This window comes from Neovison vison, chromosome 7 (assembly GCF_020171115.1).
Source record: "Neovison vison isolate M4711 chromosome 7, ASM_NN_V1, whole genome shotgun sequence".
Classification (NCBI taxonomy): Eukaryota; Metazoa; Chordata; class Mammalia; order Carnivora; family Mustelidae; genus Neogale; species Neogale vison.
The window spans coordinates 35,006,841-35,033,457 of NC_058097.1; the positions used below are offsets into that span (position 1 = coordinate 35,006,841).

The window sequence follows — 26,617 nt, forward strand, 5'->3', positions numbered from 1 at the left end:
CAGGATACCCAAACTCAACAGACAATATACCAGACTGAATATAAACACATAAATCCACTTTCAACACAAAGAGATCAAAAAGGTAAGGAATAATATAATCTCATTATTACCAGCATCATAACAAAAACAGTTAACATTATTAGGGCATTTGTCATGTGCAATGTACTATGTTAAAAGCTTTATAAACATGGTTTCATTCAATCCTTACAAACCTATTATGGAGGTAGTATTATCATTTCCATTTCATAGATGCAAAGTTACTGAGGTTAAGTGACTTTTCAAAAGTCACACTGCTAACAACTGGAAGAGCCAGGGCTTAAACACTGAAGTATGCTTTGCTTTTCTTGTTTGCCTGTTTGTTTGAGGTAAAACAAAACAGAGATGAGTATATACTTATTATTTAAGGTCTTCTCTTGAGAATTTCATTTCTAATTACAAAAATAACATAAATTCAATATATATAACCTGCTTCCAAGTAAAATTTAAATCAGAAATATTGCTTTAACTTTTTTTTTTTACCAAAGCACTAAGTTGTTTTCCAAGCAGTTCTAGTGTTTATCACTGAACTTTGTCCATATTAGCTGTGTAAATTATCTGTTTCAGACATTATACCTGACACAACTGTCCTTTACCAAGATTTCATTTCCCTTTACTTCTGTTAGTTCAAGACATCTGCAGTGCACAGGAATAAAAAGGGCTCTCTTCTACAAGTTACATATATAATAACTGACAGACTTGATTTGAAGAGGTCCACCATGAAAAGAGAGATTTTTCTCTAGTGTATTATTAGAAATATATTTTATACCATTTTTATTCTGAAAAATTTTATACTTACTCTAGATGGCATGTTTAGGAAGCTAATTTCTTCCCACTTCATTTAAAAGGGTACATAAAAAAAATATAAAAGGGTATCATTTCACTGTCTTTCATTTCCATATTCTTAAAACTTAAATGCCAAGTTCAAGTTTTTTGGTATCTTAGATGAAGTCTATACTGTGATAGACAAGGCCAATTAAATAGAGTTGTCCTTCTCTATATGTGAAAAAATAAACATGCTACTGATGACTGACATCTTGATAACAACATGGATGACAAATCTATATGATTTCTTACATCTTCACTTCAGGGAAAGCAAAATTCAGTACACAAAAATTGCTCAAGGTTCTTAAGCAAAGAGACAAAGGCAGCTAGAGCCAGGCAGGGCTGGCTCTGCCGATGTTGTCCACAAGTATAGAGAACAATCAGAGCGCCCAACTCATGAAATTACTATCCTCTAAGATCACTATTTCACATCACTTACTGATTTCTTTTTTGGAATTTGGACTTTGAACCTTTTTTGATTTCTCCAATAAGGAAAATCTATTTAGTATGAAATAGCTAGAAAATCAATTCATCAAAATTTATTTACCAAACATAAAGGAGAAATGATTAGACAATATAGAGTGCTGACAAGTTTATTCTATATCAAAACTGAACTAATTCTTTCTAGAATGATTCATTCAACCTTAAGACCCCAACACCAAGCCTACATCAGGGGCTACTGATATAAACCTATAACCAATTCAGTCTAACATAAAGAATTCATGACCCATAGAGGAGATAGATATATAATTATGGCAATTCAGGAACATCAGAGCTAAAAGAAGCATGTATAAGGTGCCAAAGAACAAGTAGAACAATTCAATGAAAACTGGGATGGAGAGGAAGGGGGTAGTCAGAAAATATGTAAAGATAAGAGATCATTGGAACCAAATAAAAGATTACAGGAGTACACAAAATTTTCAGAGAAAGGCTATCCAAAACAGAAGGAACCTCACTATAAAGTTGCAGAAGCAAGAAAGAAAATGCCCCATCTGAGAGATTAGTAGCACTACAGAAGAAAATGCAAGGGGGGGGGTGATTGGAAAGGTATCTAGAAATCTAACAGTGGAGAATGCTAAACAACAGGTTCTAGGTTTGCATTTTTATCTTTTCGATAATGGAGAACTGTTGAGGAAGCTTAGGCAAGAGCATCATATGATCAAACCTTTAAAAAGATATAGCATGGAGGATATAAGGAGAAGGAAGGGAAAAATGCATGGGGGAGAATCAGAGGAGGAAACGAACCATGACAGACTGGACTCTGGGCAATAAACTAAGGGTTTCAGAGGGGAGGGGGTTGGGGGATGGGTTAGCCTGGTGATGGGTATTAAGGAGGGCATATGTTGCATGGAGCACTGGGTGTTATACACAAACAGTGAATCATGGAACACTATATCAAAAATTAAAGATGTCCTGTATGGTGACTAACATAACAAACTCTGTTGGCACTGTGAAGGGCTGCATAAGCGGTGAGCCCTTGGCACAAGAGTCCATTGGTTAAAAGTCCATTTTAATCAATGTTTTGGTTAAAACATTCATCCAAGACCCTTGAATTACGGCAGTAACAGCAGGGAGGCAAAGGGGAGGAAAAATTCAAGAAGTATTTAATAAATGGAATAAGACTGTGGAAAGGCTTAAATTTGATACAGGTGTTAAGTAAAATATTAATACTGCATAGTGTAATACACAGCAGAAAGAGTCCAGTGATAATACCTAATCCCTAAATGGTTTTTATTCCTTCAAATTATGATAATTAACTTTACATTCTGCTATGATTTTTTTATCCTTGTAGTTACTGCGCAAATGATTATTATCAAAGCTACAAGCCTATTGAGAACTGGGATTAAGTGGGTATAACAAATTAATTGAGCTTCATTATGTATTTCCATGAAAACAAGATAACATAACCAAACACAAGGATCTCTGAACTGACAAAGACAATGATAAAAACTGACAGAAAAATTCCATGTGCAGGGAGGTTAGGCGGGGGACACTAAAATATGGCAGCATAGAAGATCCCTCCAATCATGGACACACCAAATCTACAACTGCTCCTCAAAAACAAAGGACAAGAGGTACACATTGAGGTAGGTAGGTGAGTCAGAGACATGGTCTCACCAAAAACCTCATCCCCAGTGCAGTGACCCGGTTTTTGAAGGGATCTCAAAAACACAGAGCTTCACTGAGTAGTGAAGCATTTGTGTTCCACATCAGGACCTCAATCCTTAGGACCTGCATCAGAGACATAAGCTCTCCAAATGTTTGGCTTTGAAAAACCAACAGAGTTTATGTCTAGGAGACTCACAGGGGTACATGGAAATGAGATTCCAGTCATACAGGGTTCCCTCAGACACATTCTTCCTATGACTCAGTATGAAACCAAGTCTGAAAATCGCCTACACTGTGTATGGAGATTCATTTGCTAATCTTAGTGTCTGACAAAGGACTAGGGCCTGTTGGGACTCTTTTTGGGGACACAGGCGATGGTGGGAGCCCTCTCAGCACTCCCACTTTACCTTGCTAGTGCCAGCACTACCCCATTCTTAAGTTCTCCCACTATCTTGCTAGAGCTGGAGAACGTGCACAGTAACAGCACTCTCCCACTGTCCCAATTAGGTTGGCAGGCGTGCTCCTCACCCCGAAGTCTACAACTCTTTTTCTTTTTTTTTTTTTTGGAGGCTGAAAAAAGTTTAATTTTTAGATGAGATATTCCAGGTGCTTTTGTAAGAACTTAACTTGGTCATTCTATACAGGACATACAATCATTTCAACATACAAGTTATTCCACTTTGAATACTCTATTTTAAAAGTTTAAAAGTTTCTAGTTTAAAGTTTAAAAGGCTTTGATGAAGCATTTCAAAACTTTGTTAATATGGATATCACTTAGTATCTTTCCTAACATTTGTTTGCTTTAAATTGGATTTATTAAATAGTCTATAGGTTATCTTGATCTATAGATTATTTGGTATGTCTGTTATCTGGACATGGTTTTGCTATGCAGTTCTGATAATAATTCTTATTCCTCAGGATTAACCTATAAGTTACAGATGAACAACATTAATGAACTACTTAAAAGGTACTCAGTTCTGCAAAGTAGTGTTTTAATAAGCATATTGCCTCATTATCCTTGGATACAACTCTTTTTCTAAAGTAAGCAGGTGTACCATGGCCCTGTGTTCTCACAGTGCCTCGCTACAGCAGGTATGCACTGGCCCTACATCTCCAGCTCCCTTGCTACAACTCACAGCAACACCCTGGCCCTGCACTCTCCTGCTGTCTCACTACAGTTGGAGAGTGCTTTGCAGCCCTGGACTATTCTGCTACCTCGCCAAAGCCAACAAGCATACACAGTCCACACAGGGGATACCCCTAGATCACTTGGCTCTGGAGGCCAGGGAGGCTTGTGTTTCTGGGCCCCATGGGACTAAAACAATTGGAAAGATACTTTTTATCAGCCTACCACCCAAAGGGTACTGCACAGACAGGTTAATGAAACACATCCCAACCATTTCTATGGAAAGGGCCTATTTACTGGTCTTGGAGCTTAAACATGAAGGACAAGTGTCAGGTTTCCTACACAAATAGAGACTATGGAGGTGACTGTGGGAAGTGTAGACTGGGGCAAACAATCTTTGCTTATTTCCTTAGCTTCACTACAGCTCAATGACACCTACCTGTAAGGAGCTCACACATGTGTCTGGGACCCCAATTTTTGCAACTGTTGCTCATGGACACCTCCAGAAGCCCAGAACACAATGCTAGAAGGGTTAATAACTATAGTCCTATAAGACTGTATATATTTTCATACTTTAAAAATTGCTGTCTGAGGGTATGGCACCCATTCAGCCTGAACCTAGATGCTGACTGAGGTCCTTCCCTTTGGAATACTGACAGGTCTTGACACATCCTTAACAACTGGCACCTATCAAGAATAAACCAGACTGCTTAGACAATCACAAAGTTTGACAGACAACCAAGAGCTACGGCAAAGTTGAACCATAAGGTTTATCTCCTGTATGAGGCAACTAATCCATGACTGGAAGAGGTAGTTACTTTACCTAATACATAGAAACAAACACAGAGAGTCAGTAAAATGAGAAAATAAAGGAATATCTTCCAAACAAAACAAGATGAAACCTCAGAAAAGAACCTTAATGAAACAAAGATAAGCAATTTACCTGATAGAGTGCAAAGTAATGACCATAAAGCTGAACTTGAAAGAAGAATGGATATATAGAGAACTTCAACAGATAGGAAATATTAAAAAGTATCAAACAAAATGAAAGAAAGAAAAAAAAAGAAAGAAAGAAACCAAAAGGAAGTCAAAAGCTGAAGAATAAAATAAATGAATTTTAAAATACACTAGAGCGGGGCTCCTGGGTGGCTCAGTGTGTTGGGCCTCTGCCTTCAGCTCAGGTCATGATCTCAGGGTCCTGGATTCGAGCCCCACATCAGGCTCTCTGCTCGGTGGGGAGCCTGCTTTCCCTTCTCTCTCTGCCTGCTTCTCTGCCTACTTGTGATCTCTCTCTCTATTTCTGTCAAATAAATAATAAAAATAAAATCTTAAAAAAAAAAAATACACTAGAGGGATTCAAACCAGACTAGACAAAGTACAAGAAAGGATCAGTGAGCTAGAAGATAGGCAGTGGAATGCATCCAAACAAATCAGGAAAAAAAATATTTTAAGAAGTACAAATAATTTAAGGGACCTATGGGACAACATAAAGTAGAATAATACCTTTGGCTCAGGTCGTGGTCTCAGGGTCCCAGGATCAAACCCCACATCGGGCTCTCTGCTTGGCAGGGAGCCTGCTTCCTCCCTCTCTCTGCCTGCCTCTCTGTTTACTTGTGATCTCACTCTCTTTCAAATAAATAAATAAAATCTTTTTAAAAAATCACAGAAAACTACAATGAACCATCAAAAAGCACTTACTAATTTTTTAAGATCAAGTATATAACATGCAGTTACAATTTTGTTGTTTTCTACTTAGGGATTTGAAAATACATCCCCTTCAAAATCATAAAAGACATATTCTAACTGTGTGTTTACCAGTAAAAATAAAATACTTTTATCTGCCATGAATCTAAGATCTATTAACAGGTAAATCAAATCTCCATATGCATCTTCCAGCTTGAACCAAAAAAAGATACAGCAGAACTCTGCACAATTTTGCAGATTATTCTTCAGAAATAGAACGGCCAATCTGTCATTTTAAAATATGGACAAAGATTATAATGACATAAAATAAGATATATATTTATAAGAATTTACTATATATACACACACAGGAAATCTGTTGAATTGGGCCTCCTTCTAAAGAGTCAGTCTGTTGAGTCAAAAATTATGTAATAAATGGTAAATGGATTCTAATACATAATCAAGGTGATCACATCTTCTGAATCTAGACTGATCAGAGTCAACTTCATAGACATTCATCACTCAGCGAGGACCCATGCTTGGCATTATGCCCTGTGTTAAGCATCAGAGACAGACATATAAAATACGGCTTCTATCATCAGCCACTCCCTACCTTCTACCACTCTCCAATCTGTTTTACACTTAGTAGCCAGAAGATCTTCATAAAACATTACTCAGTCTTATCACTGTATTACTTCAAATTTTAAATGTCTTTCCTTCTCACTTACAATAAAATCCAAGTATCTTCAAGGTTTCCAATGCCCTGCCCATCCCAGCTGTCTTCTCTCTCCTATTTCTGTCATTCACAATCCTTTGGCCTTTGGCCTTCTCAGTGCTCCTTAAATGCCCAGCTCTATCTAGCCCCTAGAACCTAGACTAGAATCTTCATATTAACTTCTCATTTGATTTCCACTTCCTCCTTCAGCTCAAATGTCACTTCCAAAGAATTCACTGAAGTCCCACCCTAATGCTGCAGGAGATGGAGAGCTAATGAGTAGTGTTAAGCAAGGGAGGAACAGATCAGTTCTTTATTTTAGAAAAATAATCCAGACAGTAACTTGTGAACAGACTTGCTAGAGGTGGTATAATGGCAGATGATGGCCATAGGCAGCAAAGTTAAGTAGGAAACAACTAGAAGAGTCCAAAAGAGACAGAGATTGTATATCTATAAGAACACTAAAGTCATCTGTAGCTCTGCATAAAGTTCCATTGGGCCATGAGCTCTCTAAAGCCAGTATTGTATACTATAAACTTCCTATGACATTAGAGAGACCCCATAAACATTAGTTAATCTGAAATGAGAGAAAAGTGACGAACATAATCAAGATACAAATAATAATTACTGCCATCCATTTATGGAACACATAAGCACTATGCATAATGAAGAAGGCAAAGGCAGCAGTGGTTAGGAGCAGTGGTTCTGCCAAAGTCTATATCCTAACTGCATGACTTTATGTGAGTTTAATTCTCTGTGTGTGTGTGTGTGTGTTTAGGAGAAAAGTAATAATACCTATAGCAAAAGATTGTTGTGAGATTTAAATGAAAAGCACCGAAAAGGACACTGCTTGTCACATGTTAAATAAATATTAGCTACTAAAATAGTCACTGCTAACACCATCAACATTAGTCTTTATTGTTATCATTAGTACCACTATTACAACCACCAAGTACGTCACAGCATTATTTCATCTCACAAAAGGACTTACGAAGGATAACTATTATCTCTATTATCCAATGAGGAAAAGTAGATTAAAAAACAATTCACACAGTTTATAAATAACATACTGGGATCTGAGCCTAGTAGCATGAGCCTAAAGTCTATATACTAAGCACACAAAGACACTGTCTCTCAAAAGGGGCAGGAGGAACTCAGGTGTGATAAGTAATAAAATTTTCTAAGCAATATGATTTACTGATCATTTATTATGCTCCAAGACCTCTTCTAGTCTCTAGGGATGCAGGAAGACAAGACAGATGAAATCTCTTCTCTCATATGAGACAGGCAAGAGAAGAGAAAACTATCAAACAGTGAGAAGTACACTAAAGAGAATTAGAATTAAGAGTGATGTGTCTGACGTGGATGGAACTAGAGGGTATTATGCTTAGCGAAATAAGTCAATCGGAGAAAGACAACTATCATATGATCTCCCTGATATGAGGAAGTGGAGATGTAACATGGGGGGTTAAGGGGGTAGGAGAAGAATAAATGAAACAAGATGGGATTGGGAGGGAGACAAACGATAAGTGACTCTTAATCTCACAAACCAACTGAGGGGGGTTGGGGGGAGGGGGGTTGGGAGAAGGGGGGTGGGGTTATGGACATTGGGGAGGGTATGTGCTATGGTGAGTGCTGTGAAGTGTGTAAACCTGGCGATTCACAGACCTGTACCCCCGGGGGCCAAAAATATATGTTTCTAAAAAATAAAAATTTTTTTTAAAAAAGAGTGATGTGTCTGGGGGCCACTTAGATTGGATAGGCAGAAAAGGCCTTTCTAAGGAGACTTAAGCTTAAGATGAGAACCTAACAGACAACTGAAAGGGACAAGCACAAGCTACCAAACAACAGGAGAGAGGGTTTTCCAGGCAAAGGAAATAGCTATTACAGAGAACCTAACTGAAACAAAATTGTCCCTTAAGCAACCAAACCAAGCCAGTATGCCTGAAAAGAAATAGGTGAGGAATACAGTGTTCCATGAGAAGATTACAGAGATGCAACATCAGGTGCCTTGGGTCACCCAAGGGAAGGGACTGTGGATTTTATGCTTAAACGTAATAAATTATCACAGGAAAGTGACATGATCTGACTTACATGTTTAAAAGAATCTTCTTACTGCAAGGTAGAGAACAGATTGTAGTAAGGGAAAAATATGAATTCTTTCCAGGCTATCTCAGTAATTTAGGGAAAAATATGAATTCTTTCCAGGCTATCTCAGTAATTTAGACCAGAGATGAATGTGGCTTAAACTAGGGAGGCAGGAGTACAGCTGGAGAAAAATAGACAGATTTTAGTATACATTTTTGGCGATGGAGTAGAAAGGATTTACAAATGAACTGAAAAAAAGGATGAAGAAAAAAGGAATAACCTCTGTATTTTTAGCCTAAGAGCCAGCAAAATAGTAGCTTACTGAGATGAAGAAGATTAAGGGAGGCCCATGTTTCGGGTAGGAATAGAAATTAGAGGTAAGAGTTTGATTTTGGCCAGGTTTCAATTGAGATGCCCATCATATACTCATTTGGAAATGTTCAAGTAGGTGCCTAGATCAGAATCAGGAACTCTGGAAGTTCCTCTTATCATTTCTCTCACCTCACAGAAGACTGATGATAAAGAAAACATCATGAGGAAAACAGATTTTAGGTGGCACACTGTGAGTATTCTGTAACAATGTGAAACAGCAAGACAAGACACTGTGCTCCTCATGAAACTATTTCACTTATAGAATCTAAAGCATCATCTCTGCTAAGGATAATGATACAGAGAGAAAGTAAACTTTAAGGTCAATGAGATTCATGCCAGGAGAGTTAAGCCACATCGTACGTCCTCTATTTCTTAAATCTTACAAGATTACAGGGCAAGACCTAGAAAGAAGCGATCAGAGTTCCCAGCAGGATCCAATTTACAAGTGTTTTAGAAAATTCCATCCTACTTGAAGGGAACCTGTTTTATATCCAATATAAGACAAAAATAAAGTCTAACTATACATAAAATAATGACTGCTCTCCCTGCTGTCTGACAGGAATTTCCATGGAAACTGTCATAAAAAATTTCTTTAGTCTAGTGTTATTGACAAAAATGAAATGGACTTGGACTCAAATGAGAACCAGATTCTGGGTAATCTGATTCAAGCTAATTGTATTTTAGCATGACAAGTTTTCTTAATCAAATGGCTACCTAGAGGCTAGATATCAAAATGAGAGAGATAAGCAAACTCATCTGTTTTTATAGAAGTCCTACTTTTAAATACTTATCAGTGATATTATAAAAGACCATGTTAGGAAAGATAAAAACTAAAATCTATTGGGCAGCTACTAAATAGCAAGAGTTTTGCATATAACATCTTACTTAATCCTCACAATAATTCTTCCAAGTAGGTTTTATTACCCTTATTTTTATAGAGAAAGCAGCCAGTTCTCAAGGATGTAAAGTAACTTGCTCAAGATCAAACAACAGTAAACAACAAAGGCAAGATGAGATTCAGGTTTAGCTGAACACAAAATGTGTACTCTTTCCTTAGGCTTTTCAAAGGGGCTATAACCCACAGTGGTCCAGGAACCCAGGTATATGGTATCTCTAAGCCACAAGAAACTTTTTGATTAATAGTCTATTACATTAGGCTGAAATCAAGGTTATATAATGCCTTTAAAAAGAAAAAGAAAAAAAGAGAGAGTCAAAAATGTAAAATAGAGTTGAGTTATGCCCAGAATATATAATAAAACTTTACCAGGTACTGATATGCTCATCAAATCAAATTGATAAAAGAAAATTAATCAAAGAACCTAAAAAGAAATCAGGAAAAAATTCAAGTCTTGTGCTGATAAACTCACTTAGATGCTGGTAAACTTAGGGAGCCAAGATAGAGACAGGCTACTTCATTTTAAGAAGGAGTAACTTTCAAAATTATTATCTAAGAATAAAAGTAAAAACACTTCTTAGCTCACTACAAAATGCTCTTAACAATTACTACTAATAATTCAACCACAATACCAATGTGACTGCTATTGCTAACTAGCTCTGTTAACCTAACATATTGTATAACTATAGCAGTCACATGAAAGATGGAGGCAATCTGAGGAATGGATGCTACACTCCTTTCCTAATTTGATAATTTATTTTGCTGGTGGAATTTTCCTATAAATTCAAGGTCTTGTATATTTTACTCCAAGGTTCTTTAAAGAAAAACCCATACCTCCAGATACCTCTTTAAATTTAAGTAGTCGGAACAAAAGAGATGATATTTAACCATAGCACTTATGGTCATATTAGCAGTCAGAGCACAACTAAGAATGCACACATAATAAATTGAGTAAAGAGTGGGAATGAAGACAATATACTAGAAATAAATTCAGGAGAAATAAAGAGGGTTACAATACATAAAACAATCTAGGTACACTAGAAGTTAATTTTCCAAAATCAAGGTACTAGCTTTCATTTTTGGTATCATCGAATAGTATCTAGACAAAAACACCAGGGAAAAGCTCAGCTGTCAAACAAGGACATACTTCAGAATAACTGTTAAATGAAAGTATTCCTTTTTTTTTTTTAGATTTATTTACTTATTTATTTGACAGAGAGACAGAAACCTACAGCCTGAGCAAAGAGAGAGAAAGAATTCTCAAGCAGACTCGCTGCTGAGTGCAGAGCCTGACACAGGGCTTGATCCCAGAACCCAAAGATCACGACCTGAAATGAAATCGAGCCAGTCGCTCAACCAACTGAGCCACCCCAGTGCCCCTGAAATTATACCTTAAAACTCTCTTCTACAGTGATAATGTCCAAGAAATCACAATAGGGAAAATACATCATTTCCAAAGCAGTATTTCTCAATTAGTAAATAAATTATAAATGCAAACCACTCAGAGTGTTTAGCAGATAAAAGATTTAAGGAGATTTTGGAGTCATAATATTAAGTTTTGGTTAAAGGAACCCCCCAAAAAGTGTAAATGTTGAAAGTAATTCACAAGGAATCAAGTCTTTAACATAGCTTAAAACTGTGAAGTTTGGTATATTTCTATGTTGTCTCTTAGTGCATTCTATTTCAATTTAATGATACAGTACTGGAAATGCTTTTTGTAAATGAAGCATCTGTATATCAAATACCCTATGTACTGGTAAAGCACAGTCCTTATGTTTTGAAATTTTCAGGACTATTGATGCATAAAAGCATATCTTTAGTATTCTCTTTCCCTATAACTGCTGAATGACTTTGCTAATGCTGGAAACCAACCAAGCCCTTACTAGGAAAGCCAAAATGGAAAACAGAGCCTGGTACTTAAAATAAAGAAAGCACAGTCCAAAGATATATGTCTTCTTCTTCTCTTAGTTCAAAGATTAAACCAGAAATCAACTGTCGATGTTATATATTATATACTCTTTTGTTATTTAGCAGATGACAGCTGAAGACAAGGATCATTTTCATTCCTTAATATGAGCATTCTTTTCTGTGATTTTTCCTTAAGCTCCTTCCTATTTCAAGATTTTCCTCCTCAATCTTGCCAAAACAGGAATTAAAATCTAAAAGGAAATAAAAGTTTGGGCTTTATTGTCAGGGTTTGGGCTGCCTCATCTCACATTTACCTGTTAATGAGTCCCAAGGCTGAATATTCTGCTTAAGGCATATTTGAGATGAAAAGCATCCTTTTGCCAAAGGGCTTCTCCGAGAGTGTTCACACAATGAACAGATTTTAAATGGCCAAGATGGGTCACTACATATAGAAAAAAGCCCAAAGGAGGCCTTTCCTTCTTTTGTAAAGGAAGACTAGATACAGCCAAAGACCTGAATTCCTAATGAGAATACAAATGTGGTCTCCATTGGATGCATGAACTTTCTTGCATATGTTTTCCAAATCCTAGGGACTCATGAGGGGAGCAATCAGCTTTCATCCACTTGCAAAGGGTCTCACCAACATGTCTAAGAGCCACTGTGCCAAAATCTCCTCCAGCCCTTATACCAGCATGCCAAGGTGTAGAAGGCAAAGCAGATAGCCTTGAAACATAATAGTCTGGGATCTGGGGCAAGTTGTTTTACCTTTGTGAGCTTCCATTTCCTGTCTATGAAATCCTATTTACAAAAATACCTGCTTCACAGGGGCACCTCAGTGGCTCAGTCAATTAAGCATCAGACTCTTGATTTCAGCTGAGGTCCTGATCTCAGGGTCATGAGACGGAGCCCCACATTGGGCTCTGTGCTGGGCATGGAGGCTTTTTAAGATTCTCTCTTTCCCTCTCCCTCTGCCCCTCCATCCACCTCTCTCTTTAAAAGAAGAAGAAGAAGAAGAAGAAAACCCTACTTCACAGGTAGTAGATGAGGAAATAATTGTAACACTAACCAAAAATTTCTAATTTAAAAAAGTTACTTCCATTATCCAAGAAGATGATAATCACTTAAGAAACTTTTTAGGTACCCATTTTACAACTGAGGATCCCTGGCACTGAGGTTCCCAGACCCTGGTCACATATTGCTAGAGTAAAGACAGGGGCTCCTCTACACTTCTCACGCCCTACACAATATCACTATAGGCCACATTCAAACTTGAGTCTAACAAAAACAGAAATAGGGGGCGCCTGGGTGGCTCAGTGGGTTAAGCCGCTGCCTTCGGCTCAGGTCATGATCTCAGGGTCCTGGGATCGAGTCCCGCATCGGGCTCTCTGCTCAGCAGGGAGCCTGCTTCCCTCTCTCTCTTTCTCTCTGCCTGCCTCTCTGTCTACTTGTGATTTCTCTCTGTCAAATAAAATAAATAAAATCTTAAAAAAAAAAAAAAAAAACAGAAATGATGCCAGGCTTGGGCCCACCAAAGAGGAAATAAAACCAAGATGGTATCATATGGTTGACACCAACCTTCAGAAACAAAGGTATTTAAAATTACCAAGTGACCCTTTTGGGGTCTATACACTTACCAGACCTTAAGAAAGCTGAAGGAGAAGAGACGATGGCATCAGGTGAGCTGGCCATTTCAAATTGTTGACTCTAATCATAAGCGTCGCAGGCTAAACTACAGCAATTTTCAAAACTGTTTAGTGAAGGTTAGAAGCAATCAGCATTAGATTAATTGAAAGCAGTGTGAGCAGTTATTAACATGATGCAGTGTGCAACAAAGGCAATAATCGAGGCTCATTATAATTTTATTTTCTTTTTAATGACTTGAAAATTTGATTTTCTTTGCTTTGATAAATTACATTTGCTTATATGGATGAGGCAGGAAATATATAATATCCACTTATTAAACATTACACAAGTGTAGCATCCTCTATTGAGCAGTGAAGTGATTCGCTACTATGTAACAATGCTCAGAACTTTGCAGTGGCATCTATCTCAGAGTCATGTTATATATTTCAAACTAAGCTCAGTTTATATATTCTTCTAAAAGTAACAAACAGAATCAGGTTGATTGTTTTTAATAACACAGGAAGTCAATAATTCATGCAATAAACTTCATAGTCAATACCTTACAGAGTTAGAACCTGAAACCTCAACTAATTTGGAGGAATGACTTCGAATACTATCTTTTACTACCATAATATAAACACACAGTAACATCCAACATTTATACTATGCACTTAACATGAAACTGGACTTAAGTGACTGCATTCAATAAAAGTTAAATCCGATTTTTTTTTCTCACTTAAGAAAGGGAAGGTAGGTTTTCAAAGCTTACTGTTATGATATGCAATTCAGAGAAAATAGAGCCTGGAGAAGAAAATAAACCCTATATGCTTATTAAAAGAAAAGAGAAATGCTGTAAAATAGACATTGAGGGCAGACCTCAGATCCCTGGAAGAAAACTCAGGTTACTCTCTTTGACCAGATGTGTTCAATACAATTAACACTTTTTATAGCCCAGGTAGACACATTGTTAGTGGTCAATCAATATTTCAATATGACACAAAAACTTTAAAAATTATGAAACAACAATACATGTGACTAATTCAAATAACTGTAATGACTCTGAAATGTACTAAGGACTACTTGCTAAAAAAAAAATTCTCTCATACTTTCCTGGTAGTTTTGCTGTAACCTAAGTAAGTAGTGCAAAACTTTTTAAGTAAAGTTTAAAAACAACGAAATTGGCAAGGAAGATTCAATGACTTTCTCCTGTATGATTTATGAAATTAGACACATTAAAAAAAAAAAAAAAGGCAAACCACACAAGAGACAACCAAAAAATACATAAATTGAAAAAACCCCAAACATAATGGGGCATATTCGCTGAAGAAAAAAAAAAAAAAACTCTCAATATTAATGCAAATGCAGACTGGTTTTCTGAGGGCCATGCCTTTCCTTGCTTAACATTAGCATCTCTCAACACTGACATATAATAACGTCAATCCTTTAAAAAGGAAGATTCTTAATTGAACACTTGTCATTCCACACATCTTTTCTGTTTATAGGCACACATTTAGCTCAAGATGATATCCAGCCAGCCAGAAATAAGGGAAGTTTCAATTCTATCTAGAGGAGTGATCAGCCACAAGTGCTAACTTCAAAGTCGTGACTTTGCAATTTTAACAAGTCAGTTCAGGACACTTCCAACTGTTGTAACTGCCTGCGCAGCGTCTTCTGACCTCGGCGGCTTTGGATTCGGGAGGCACCACTGGGAACTATGAGTCTTGGGGCCACTTGCCCAGGGAAGGGGCCCGCTTCCTTCTGAGCCCTAAGCATGCTCAACGTGACCCCCTTCACAGCGTAAGGCCCTGTCCCCCCTCGATTCGTGCTACATAGAAAACTCGCAGAACTTGTGAAGAATGTAAAAGGGAGATATGAAATAAGACAACACATTTCTGCTGCCAGTTTTCTAGGACCAGATCATAGTCACATCTAAGAACGAAGCTGATTTTTGAGGGAGGACGCACTCCCCCCAGGAAACTGGCAGCCACCTGATTTCTAAAGACTCGGAGCTTAGTCGACACCACCACCTACTTTCCGGGGGTGGGGTGGGGGGGACACATACGAAATAGCATTGGGGGAAAACACATGTGGTAAAGTTGGGGCCACCACCTACTGGTGCGGATGGGGGTAGACATGAGTAAGGAGGCCACGGACCGCCCTCTGCTTTCTAAGGGGACACAGGCGGGCACAGGTTCAGCCCCAGGACCCCCACCACCCTCCCGTCCAAGTCGCTTGAGGGGGTGCACCACCCGGGTGCTGGGGAAGGGGGTGGCGCTCCAGCCAGCCAAACCTGAGCGCTTGGCCCGGGCTCTTCGCTCCAACACCTTCCAGCTCACTTCAGCCATGAGCCCCGCCAACCCCAACACCGCTCTCGGGCAGCCGCCTTGGCCACCGCCCCCGGGGCCGCCTGTCAGCTCCTCCCGGCCGGCCCCGCCCCCCCCCGCGCGACACTGTCGAGAGGCGCGCCGGCCGGAAGTGAGCGCAAGGGCGATTTTCAACCTAGTTCCGCGGCCTCCCAAGCGCCGGAGGTTTAGCTCTAGCGGAGAGTGAGCGGGGAACCGGTGGCGGCTCGTGCGAGCATCTGGGCAGTGCGATTTTTTTCTCGGCCGGCGGTACGGTGCTTTCCGGCTGCCGTCAAGCGCGGCAGTGTGCCGGCGGGCGGGGGCCGAGGGGCTGCCATGGCGGCGGCGGGCCGGCTGCCGAGCTCCTGGGTGCTGCTGGCGCCGCTGCTTGGGGGGCTCGCGCTGCTGGGAGTCGGGCCGGTCCCGGCGCGGGCGCTGCACAACGTCACGGCCGAGCTCTTTGGGGCCGAGGCCTGGGGCACCCTGGCGGCCTTCGGAGACCTCAACTCCGACAAGCAGACGGACCTCTTCGTGCTGCGGGAAAGTCAGTGCTTGCCCGGCCCTCCCTCTGTCCGCTGTCCCTGTGCCCCTCCCGGTGTTCCCACACCCCTAGCCCGGATGGCCAGTCCTCCTGCATTTCCCAGCCCTTCTCTCCCAACCCTGTCTCTCCCTTAATTTCCAGCATCCTTTGCAGCTTGCCCGTTTTCTCCATCTTTTCCAGTCCCGGATGCTGGCCTGGCCACCCCACAGTTTGATCTACCTACAAGAGCCCTAGAAACACCCCAGGGTTTTGTGTTGTTCCTGAGGCCTTCACCCGAGTACCTTCTGCTCCCCATGCAATCACCTGCTTTCCCAAGTCCTTCCTGATTCCCAGGAGTCTTTTTAGCTTCCCTCTGCCTTCCCCTCCCCAAATCCCTTCATTCCTTTCTGCTTTACTTCCTTCGATATTCCTTCTCCTTTAATGAACTGGGAAAGATGCAACTTGACAGTTTCTTCTGATATCTACCTCCTCATTTGCCTTATTCACCCGCCCCTCACTTTTTCAGGGTCCCAGCTTTGAAGCTACTGTATCCACTCTCTGCCCCCTCGCCCCCCCGCCCCGCCCTGTGCCCTAAACACTTAACAGCTCACACAACCATTTTGAAGGGACCATTGAGAAACCCAGCGTTTATCAATGTTAAACTGCGGATTCTTCTCCCTCCTGAGCTGTGTAGTCTTATGAGCACCTGACCTTTTACTCACTTTGGTCACCACCCTAATCTTCCAAATCTCTGCTTTCCTTGTCAACTTGAGGTTTTTAGGAGTTCTTTGCTTTAATCATCACTAAACAAACTTTATTGTAAATTTTGATGCTGACAATGGATATTAAAGGGTCTTAACATTTCAAGTACCCCCGAACTGGGTAGATCAAGGCCATTAAGGGAGGAGGTGAAGCAGGTTTATACAGAGCTTAATTAACAGGATCTTGGTCCAGGTTTTTTGTGGCTCTTATAAATATACCGAAGCCTCTTGTGGACTGTGGATAATTTTCCTATCTTTGTATGACTATGTATTTATTGCAAGAAGGGTGCATACTGCCAAACCTGTAGCTATTCCATCCAAACTGAATTCAGAAAGTTGGTTTGGGTTTAATTAAACAGTTTCAAAAGTGTGTTCCAGTGAGTTCTCATGAATGCATCCAGTGAGTTCCAGTGCATCAACTTGGGTGATGGTTCTGTAGAAGCCACAAGAGGAGGACCTTAGAAGATTCAACTTTTTCTTAAATATGTAATCATGTCCTTGTTACTAGTTAGATACCTACAGTAGGAGCTCCTGTTTCTTGGGGCAATGCATCTGTGTGATAAACTCAACAGCCTTATAAGAGGTCATGTTGGTAGGTTTGGGAGATAAGGCTTGACATATACTATAGGTAAAAGGCGTATTCCTTACATATTCTTTTAAGTCACCTGATCTGATTCCTGGCAGAAGCCATTGGCCTCAGTTTGTTTTGATCAGCCTCATTTTCTGTGTTCATCCTTCCTGTTTCTGTGCCACTTCAACACTGAATTTGTGATATACTGTTAGGTATCCCCATTCCATCAGACAAGTAAGACTCACCTTGAGAGGGCAGAGGAACTGGAGTAAAATAAAAGTTTTTTTGTTAAGAACAGCACCCAGAAAGCTTTTTGTAACCACTGATTAGAGGTATTACCTGGAAATACTTCTCTAATAATGTATATTCACTTCTTTTAGGAAATGATTTAATCGTCTTTTTGGCAGACCAGAATGCACCCTATTTTAAACCCAAAGTAAAAGTGTCTTTGAAGTAAGTACAAATGTATATTTTCCTGTAAAAACAATCATTGTTGTAATGATTGATATGCAATAGCTAGTTGAATTGTCTTTGAATCAATTTTACTCAACTGTGTTGACACAAAACCACTAGTTATGAGGTATGGGTAGCAAGAGATTTGTTAGGAAAAATATTGAGTATACCAAAGTTTAAAAATTACTTACTTTTTAAAAAAATCAATATGCTTGAGTAAATTAGGTTTGTTCCTGCATAAACACCCTTCATTCTCTTGCAATCTAATACCCCTTCGTGAATGTGTTGGAGATTGTCCCTCATCCTGAGTGTGCACATGGCACCAGCTCATTCACAGGTTCATCAGGTCAACTATGTGTTGAGGGTAGGAAGGGGCCTTTATTTGCACTGGGAAAAGGTCAGTGATCTTTGTGCTCATTTCTTTTTGCTTGGTAAGTGGTGGGTTTTTTAAGGCTTATTTTGAAGGAATTTAAATCAGGCTGAATTTTAGATTTGTTCAAATAATAGTTCTTATTTTTATTTTATGTCACTGACATGGCCTGAAACTCAGTGATCATCATCAGTAATGAACCAGCACAGGTTTTTTTTGTTTTGTTTTGTTTTGTTTTTTAAAGATTTTATTTATTTATTTGACAGAGAGAGATCACAAGTAGGCAGAGAGGCAGGCAGAGGGAGAGAGAGGAGGAAGCAGGCTCCCTGCTGAGCAGAGAGCCCGATGCAGGACTCGATCCCAGGACCCTGAGATCATGACCCAAGCCAAAGGCAGCAGCCCAACCCACCGAGCCACCCAGGCGCCCGAACCAGCACAGTTTTGAAACATGAAGAAGCAAGCATTGATTGATGACTGGTTCAAGGAAGACTTGTACAGAGTAAAGTGGAAACTTCTAGAAAGTTATAGGATTTCAGTGACCTTCAGTATAATTTAGGTGCAAGCTTTTAATTTTGGGGACACAGCATTAACAAGAGATAGGAGTAAGCGTGTTGTGAAATGGAGATGGAAAGATTTACTTAGCTGAAATGGATGGTATAGGTTGGAGAGTTATGGACCAAGAAGATGAGATCAGGGAGGACTAGGAACCTGTGATAATGTTATCACAATGCTTTTGAACTGAATCCCATAAAAAGCAGGGAATCATTACAGGTTCTTGTTTAAAGGAAAGATGAAGGGGTGCCTGGGTGGCTCAGTTGTTTAGCTTCTGCTTTGGCTCATGTCATGATCCCAGAGTCCTGGGATCAAGCCCCAGGTCAGGCACTCTGCTCAGTCGGAAGCCTGCTTCTCCCTCTCCCACTCCCCCTGCTTCTATTCCCTATCTTGCTGTGTCTCTCTCTGTCAAATAATAAATAAAATCTTAAAAAAAAAATAAAGGAAAGATGAAAAAAATGGTATTTTAAGTTGATTTACTTGTTAACCATTTACAGGGTGAATTGGTTTGTAGAAAGATAAGAAATTACTTAGGAAACAGTTTAAAAAATATTTAATTCCCTTTGTGGGCTAATGATTGCTCAGACTCTACAATATTTAAACTCAGACATTTGTTTAAAAAAAAATACCTTGGGGTGCCTGGGTGGCTCAGTGGGTTAAAGCCTCTGTCTTCTGCTCAAGTCATAATCTCAGGGTCCTGGGATCAAGCCCCACATCAGTCTCTCTGCTCAGCAGGGAGCCTAATTTCTGCCTCCCCTCTCCTCCCACCAACCTCTCTGCCTACTTATAATCTCTGTCAAACAAATAAATTTAAAAAATCTTAAAAAAAAAAAAAAAGGACCTTGAATTTGAACATTGAGAGAAAGTTTTAAATGAACAAGCAGGAACTGTCCTTCTTGAGAAATTTTCCTAGTAATAAATGTCAGCATGCTCCGCGTGGGCAGGTAACAGTAGGTAAATATTATATACAAGAAATGAACTGCTTGGAAGTGATTTTTCTTGGAAAGAAATGTTTGAACTACAAAGGACTAAACTTTTACCGACTTTAAAAAAAAAAATGGCAGTTTGTTTCATTTTCTTTGATTAATGCAATGTTGTCTTATATTATTAAAATTTAGAAACTTGTTTTTATTTTGTTTAGAATATTTTTCAAAGGAAAAATAACTCTCCTCTTTTCTTTCCTCTTTCCTTTCCTCTTTGCTCTTTCCTACTCCCATGTTCTTCTCTCAGATGCAACCACTTACAAAACCTTCAGATATTTTTTCTGAGGTTTATTTCCATATTAAAATAAGCATTTACACTGTAATTTCTTCACTAATGCTCTTCTCTTGGATTTTTGTTAGCATACATGAGGATTTGCCTTCTTAATTATCCCCATCATCTCAGTTTCATTATATCATATTTTTAGTTAAATTAGTAAACTTCGTTTACATTTTGACCATGTAGTTTCTGTGCACGTCAGTATCCACCATTTTTTATTTCATTTCTGCAATTTTTCCTCCTGAAGTAAACGGTTGATTTTTGAAAATTCAATTGCATAGTTTTCTGTGTACTTTAATTTCATGGTACATGTTCCATCGTATTTGCTGAATACCAATTGTACATTTTTGTTTTCCCCTTTGAGTCCTCTACCCCCTCTGGATTCATTCTTTAAGCCTCCTGCAAGGTTAGTATTTGGGGATTTTCCCTTTGTCATTCTTTGTTGGATCCCTCTTTTTTTGGATCCTGTGCCCTTTTATTCTTAACATCTTCATTTACTTCACTAGAGTGCATCCTTCAGGAAATTCCTAAGCAACAGTATATGCTTTGTCCTTCCAAGTCCCCAATTTTTTATACTTTGATTGGCCTATAGTCTTCTAGTTTCATGGGGTGCTATTTTAAAATACAGTGCTTTTTTTCCCTCTAATCCTTCTAAGGTGACTTGTTTTATTTTTACTTTTGGAAGCTTTTAGGGTCTCGTCTTTATCCCTTTTGCTCTGATATTTCATGATAATGTGTCTTGATTTATTTTTCATTTGTTATACTGGGTATTAGGTGGGCCCCTTCAAAATGGAGGTTTCTAACTTTGGGTGCTTTCTGAAATGTTCTTATTTCTTTAGTAATTTTTTTAATTCTCTTTCAGGAATTCTTATCATTTGGTTATTGGACTGCCCTTATACCTTCATTTTATCTGTGTTTTTGTCATTTCATTTTGTTTGCTTTCCAGGAGGTTTTCTCAGTTTTACTTGAAGCCTTCTATTGAATTTTTTGTTAGCTGTCTTATTTTTTATCTCCAAGAAGTTTTCTGTGTTCTCTTACTATTCTTTTCTCTTAGCATTCTGTTCCTTTTTTGTTTTATGGACATACTTCCTTATGTCTTCAAGTATAGTTTTGAAGATTCGTTATTCCCCTTATTATTTCTCTTTTCTTCCATTTCCTTATTGCTATTTGTTTTGGCTCTCTTTAATATTCATAGTTTTCTTCAAAAAGCAGAGACATCATACTTAATAGTATGGGACTAACAAGCTGATTGGAAACTTTGCATGGTGCCCCTTATCTCCTGTCTTGCCCTGTGGATATGCTCCTGGATGCCTGGCATCCAAGGGATAGGATAGAGCTGGGGGCAAGGGTCAGATTGTTCCTTCTGTAAACTTAACATTCTGTTTTTAGCTTAGTCCCAAACCTTACCCTTTGCTGTAACTTAAATCTGTAATCCCTGGTTAATAAACTGCTTGGTTCTTGTCTTGTTGAGAGAGAGGGACAAGGGACCATCACTCACAATATAGACTTTCAGATAAACCTGTTTTCAGCCTCTTGCATCACTCTTGTCTTTCATAATTTCTGATGACTGCAAATTCTGAGCTTCTCAGTTCTGGGCAAAAACTTTCATTCTTAAGCCTTTTCCTTAAAACGTTTTAGCTTTTAGTTTTCTTGTGCTCATAAGTCAGTTAGCATTCCTTCCACTCCCTATCTCCCTTTATGATCTCTTTGTTTTTGAGGGATATATATTTTTTAAAAACTTTTATTCAGTATCATTTTAGTTGGTTCTTTAAAAGAAGAAAAGAAAAATGCATATGTCGGGGTACCTGGGTGGCTCAGTTGGTTGGGCGACTGCCTACAGCTCAGGTCATGATCCTGGAGTCCCGGGATCGAGTCCTGAATCGGGTTCCCAGCTCCACAGGGAGTCTGCTTCTCCCTCTGACCTTCTCCCCTCTCATGTTCTCTCTCACTTTCTCTCTCTCAAATAAATAAATAAAATCTTCAAAAAAAAAAGAAAAAGAAAAACACATATGTCAATCTCATATCTTTAAATGTTCTACTTCTTATTTTTACAGCCATAAAGAAGCTAGGTATTTGTGGCCATATAACCTGATTAGGTTAAATTCCCAACTAATCCTTTGTAATACATTCCTGTCTATTCTAGAGTACTTTTTGCCCTCAAATCATGAATATATTTAGACAGGTATTAATACCAACTATGTTCAGTATGTGTTACTGAGTATGTTTCTGTATGCACATGCAGATGAAGAGACCTCCACAATTAGATATAGTTTGCTACATCGTAGCATGGGTGATTGCTATAGCATCATTTTTAAAAAACAGGTATTTTCATAGATAAAACTTAAAGTATTGTTGGAATTATTTGAGGAAACTAGCATTACCAAAACGATTTTATCAGGATGAAGTTTATTTTAGTTTTAGAGGCTGACACAATTTGAATTTCAGCAATTCAGTTTAATTGTCAGCTTGTTAGCTAGTTAGTTTTAGCTTTTAGCTTTAGCTTTTTAATTGCTCCAGACCTCAGTTTTCGAGTCAGTTCAATGAGAATGATAATTCAGGTGATAAAAATTATCAGTTAATAGCTATTAAGCATTGATGTAATGTATGGGACATAATAGGTAGATGCATTATGATACTATTGTTTCTCTTCACTCCTCTTAACCTTGCTTAACTTTTTCAGTATTTTTCTCATTTTCACCCTAAATAAAATCTGTTATATATATTTTTAGATTCTTGATGCCATTTACAAAGTAATTATCTCTAGTCTATTGGAAAACTTGCTATCTTGCTATTTGCTCTAAGTGGAATTAAATAAAGATTGAATTTAAGGCCTGTTTTTTGGTTGGGTCATTCAAATGTTACAAGAAGACATGTTTTAAGTTTTCAAGGTTAATATAAATAATTTCAAAATTATTTCATTATTAAAATATAAAATTAGATATGTATGTTTTGATACCATATTGCCAGGTTTGATAAAAAGAACTTATTTACCATTGTGAATCTTGAATATTTTTCAAAAATAAAATGATTAATCTTCACATCTGTATTAAAATCAAAAATTAAATATTTTACAAATAATATACTTTTAACTAATAAAATGACAGTGATACCCCTTATTGTCTTAACAGTTAATTATGAGCCTCCGTTTCTTATAAACCAGCCAAATTCATTGGTGTCCTTGACAAAAGAACAAAGTAAAAGGACTATATTAGCTAGTGTAAGAACATAAAACTGTGCTTTCTTTTGAAATATTTCAGATTTGTCTCTGCAGTCATCCTGAATTATTTTGTAGATCAAAGAGGCTTAAATACATGAAGGATGATAAGAAATTAAAAAAGAATGAAATGAGAATCAGTTCTGTGATTTTAAAGTTTACATTGAAAATATTTGTGTGTAGTACAAATATAAAGGTGTCCTTTTCCATTATAGCTTGACTCGATGCCTTAAAATGTTTATTTCTTTTAGGAATCACAGTGCACTGATAACGAGTGTAGTCCCTGGGGATTATGATGGAGATTCACAAATGGATGTCCTTCTGACATATCTTCCCAAAAATCATGCCAACAGTGAATTGGGAGCTGTTATCTTCTGGGGACAAAATCAAACATTAGGTGAATTTGTTTTTTAAGAGTTTTTAATGTTTATCACTGGATATTAAAGGAAGAATATGCCCATTATTCCTAGGTAAATATAACAAAATATTGTTCTGAAATCAGTTCAGTAATGAATTCCTTAAGAGTCAGTAATTGTCTGTAAAAACATTTTTAAAAGTCAAATTTCTGATTTTTCTTTTTTAGTAGGGCTAATCTGAAATCAGTTCTAGAGAACAGATTCCACTCTTGCTATCTTAGGAAGAGAGTGATTTATTAAAGGGTTTAAGGCCTATAGAATCATTGGGATAGCTAAAGAACAGACCCTGGTTTGAACTTTCAGGAACAATCCCCAGAGCCATCAAGGAAGGCTTTTTACTATCAGAATACTGCTGGTTGTACAGCAGCTGCTAGAATGACACTGTCTGCTGTGACCCTCACCAGCCAGGTGGATGCTCTGCACCCTGCCTCTTGATACTCACAAATTCAGTGATCAGACACTGAATTCCAAAATTCAGTGTGTCTGATTGGCAAGGCTCACATTTTATTCAGAATCTCAGATGCAGGGATATGTGAGAAATGCTATTTTGGGTTTCTGGTCTCCCCATTACAGGAAAACACAAAAAGGTTGGAGTAGAGCTTGAGAGTCTCCCCCAAAACCTTCAAGACTTACCTGAAAAGCCAATTAGCTATACCTAAATAGATAACTTTGTTCGTGGAGCCAGATTTCTCAAGGCAGTGTGGAAGGGATATAGTTGAGTTTTCTGTAACATTTGAGAAGATAAGTAGTAGTCTCAAAACTTCAAATTCATTGTCAGTAAATATCTAAAGAAACAGCACCATTAAAGAAGCATTTCATGTATGTAAGCATGGACATTTTAGAGTCAAGTAGTTTTGTGCATGTTGTCAATTGTTCCGGTGCAAAATTGTATTTAAAGAAGACTCACCTAAGAGGTTTTGATGGAAGCCTCTCAAGAAAGTTATCGTAATGGTGGTCTTAACTATAGAATGAACCCCAGTATTTTGTCTTTACAAACATGGTGTCCATTTAAGTTAGATTTATAGTGTGTTGTTAATAGTAATAGTTGAAATTAATTGTAGATGAATTTTGAAAAGATTAGATATTTTACCCCAAGTGTAGATATCAAATATAATATAAAGTACCTGTTAATTTATATATATTCTTTCTATGCAGATCCTAATAATATGACTGTACTCAATAGAACTTTTCAAGATGAACCACTAATTATGGAGTAAGTATGTGCTTGCTTCCTTTTGAATGATTTTAAACTTAAAAACTTAAAATTTCTCACATAAGAGACCACTTTGCAAAGTAGCATTGACACTGAATTTACTCCCCCTTTGAAACTGATAGAGTCTTACACTCTTGACTGTATGATATTTACTTGCCATGATGGAGAAAAGAAAAAAATGAAATTCAGGGGATGCTTGGGTGGCTCAGTGGGTTAAAGCTTCTGCCTTCAGCTCAGGTCATGATCCCAGAGTCCTGGAATCAAGCTCCCGGTCGGGTTCTCTGCTCAGCAGGGAGCCGGCTTCCCCCCCACACTCTCTTTCTCTGCCTGCCTCTCTGCTTACTTGTGATCTCTGTCTGTCAAATAAATAAATGAAATCTTTTTTTTTTTTTTTTAATGAAATTCAGTATTTTAGAAAGAGGAAGAAATTTGTCTTTTTGTTTCAGTAGCTTTCAATGCGTCCATTATGGATCTATGTTGACTGTAGCCATGTCATTACCCAAAGAATTAAGGTAACCATTTCAGGGTAATACTATTAGCACTTGATGGACAAATATGAATGGTATGGGCTTTTCTCCAGAGATTTAGAAAAATGTCTATATTAAGGAGACACTTACCTTTTTTTAAAGCTCTTCTTTAGTGCTATCATTTATTTCTCAAATACACACATATACTAGATTAAGTGTAATCCAAATTCCTGTCAGGGCTTTTGGTAATGATACAGAGATCATTTGGGGGAGCTAAAGCAGTATACAGCCACTTTCTTGTTTCCATTGCTGCCTTTCATTCAGTTATTAAAATAGTAATCATATATCAGTAGGTCAGTGGCCATTTGAAGTCTGAACGGTAAATCCATGGATTGATCATCTTAAATATATAAAGCTTGATTGCTTTCATAGTTGTGTGCTTTTTCATTCTTGTTGCAGTATTTAATGAAAGTATGAATGTTTAAACTAGCAGGGGATTACTTTTGTGGGCTTTTTCTCCTAAGCCCATCTAACTACATTGGTTGGGTCTGAAATACGTGTTGTCTTCTTACCACTCAGGGTTAGGCGAAGTTATGCAGAAACTACAGACAAGCCCTAAAATTTCACAACAGAAGTTCATTTCTTGCTTACACTGCCTGTCCAGTGTGGGTCTGTGGTAGGCTCAACTCTGTGCCATCAGTCAGGTGCCAGAGGCCCCATCATCTTGGGGCCGGACCACATGAAACACATGGTCTTCTCATTGCCACTGCAAGCTGAAAGCAGGCTGGATGGTCCAGTAATAAATAATAAACCCTTTTGCCTAGAAATAACACATGTCTTACACTTCTGCTAACATTTTATTGACTACAGTAGAAACTGGTGAGCATTGTGATGTCGACCACACCTCCCAAAGGTTATTTTCCTTTTAAAGCTAGAACATGAGAATTTTATGAAATAGCTGCTTAATGTTTTTAATGTTTTCTTTTCAGCTTCAATGGTGATTTAATTCCTGATGTATTTGGTATTACAAATGAATCCAGCCAGCCACAGATACTATTGGGAGGGTGAGTAAATATGATTATAACCATGTGATTAATT

General features: G+C 38.2%; 2 protein-coding genes across 3 annotated transcripts in view; one reads left to right on the forward strand and one right to left on the reverse strand.

Annotated features, from left to right (window-relative positions):
• PHKB (phosphorylase kinase regulatory subunit beta) overlaps nucleotides 1-15,782 on the reverse strand; it is a 234,784-nt gene extending 219,002 nt beyond the window's left edge. Inside the window, exons 1-2 of one of the 2 annotated variants that reach the window (XM_044256210.1) lie at nucleotides 15,671-15,755; nucleotides 13,392-13,504 (exon numbers count right to left, since the gene is read on the reverse strand). In XM_044256210.1, the coding sequence (XP_044112145.1) occupies nucleotides 13,392-13,446 (55 nt within the window). In that variant the 5' untranslated portion in view covers nucleotides 13,447-13,504; nucleotides 15,671-15,755. Of the gene's footprint in view, nucleotides 1-13,391; nucleotides 13,505-15,670 lie in introns of both variants that reach the window. The other variant, XM_044256209.1, reaches the window with a different exon arrangement.
• Nucleotides 15,783-16,043: 261 nt separating this feature from the next.
• Nucleotides 16,044-26,617, forward strand: part of ITFG1 (integrin alpha FG-GAP repeat containing 1) — a 297,293-nt gene continuing 286,719 nt past the window's right edge. Inside the window, exons 1-5 of the mRNA XM_044256211.1 lie at nucleotides 16,044-16,266; nucleotides 17,955-18,027; nucleotides 23,675-23,820; nucleotides 24,995-25,052; nucleotides 26,509-26,583. Coding sequence (XP_044112146.1) covers nucleotides 16,059-16,266; nucleotides 17,955-18,027; nucleotides 23,675-23,820; nucleotides 24,995-25,052; nucleotides 26,509-26,583 — 560 coding nt within the window. The 5' untranslated portion in view covers nucleotides 16,044-16,058. The remainder of the gene's footprint in view (nucleotides 16,267-17,954; nucleotides 18,028-23,674; nucleotides 23,821-24,994; nucleotides 25,053-26,508; nucleotides 26,584-26,617) is intronic.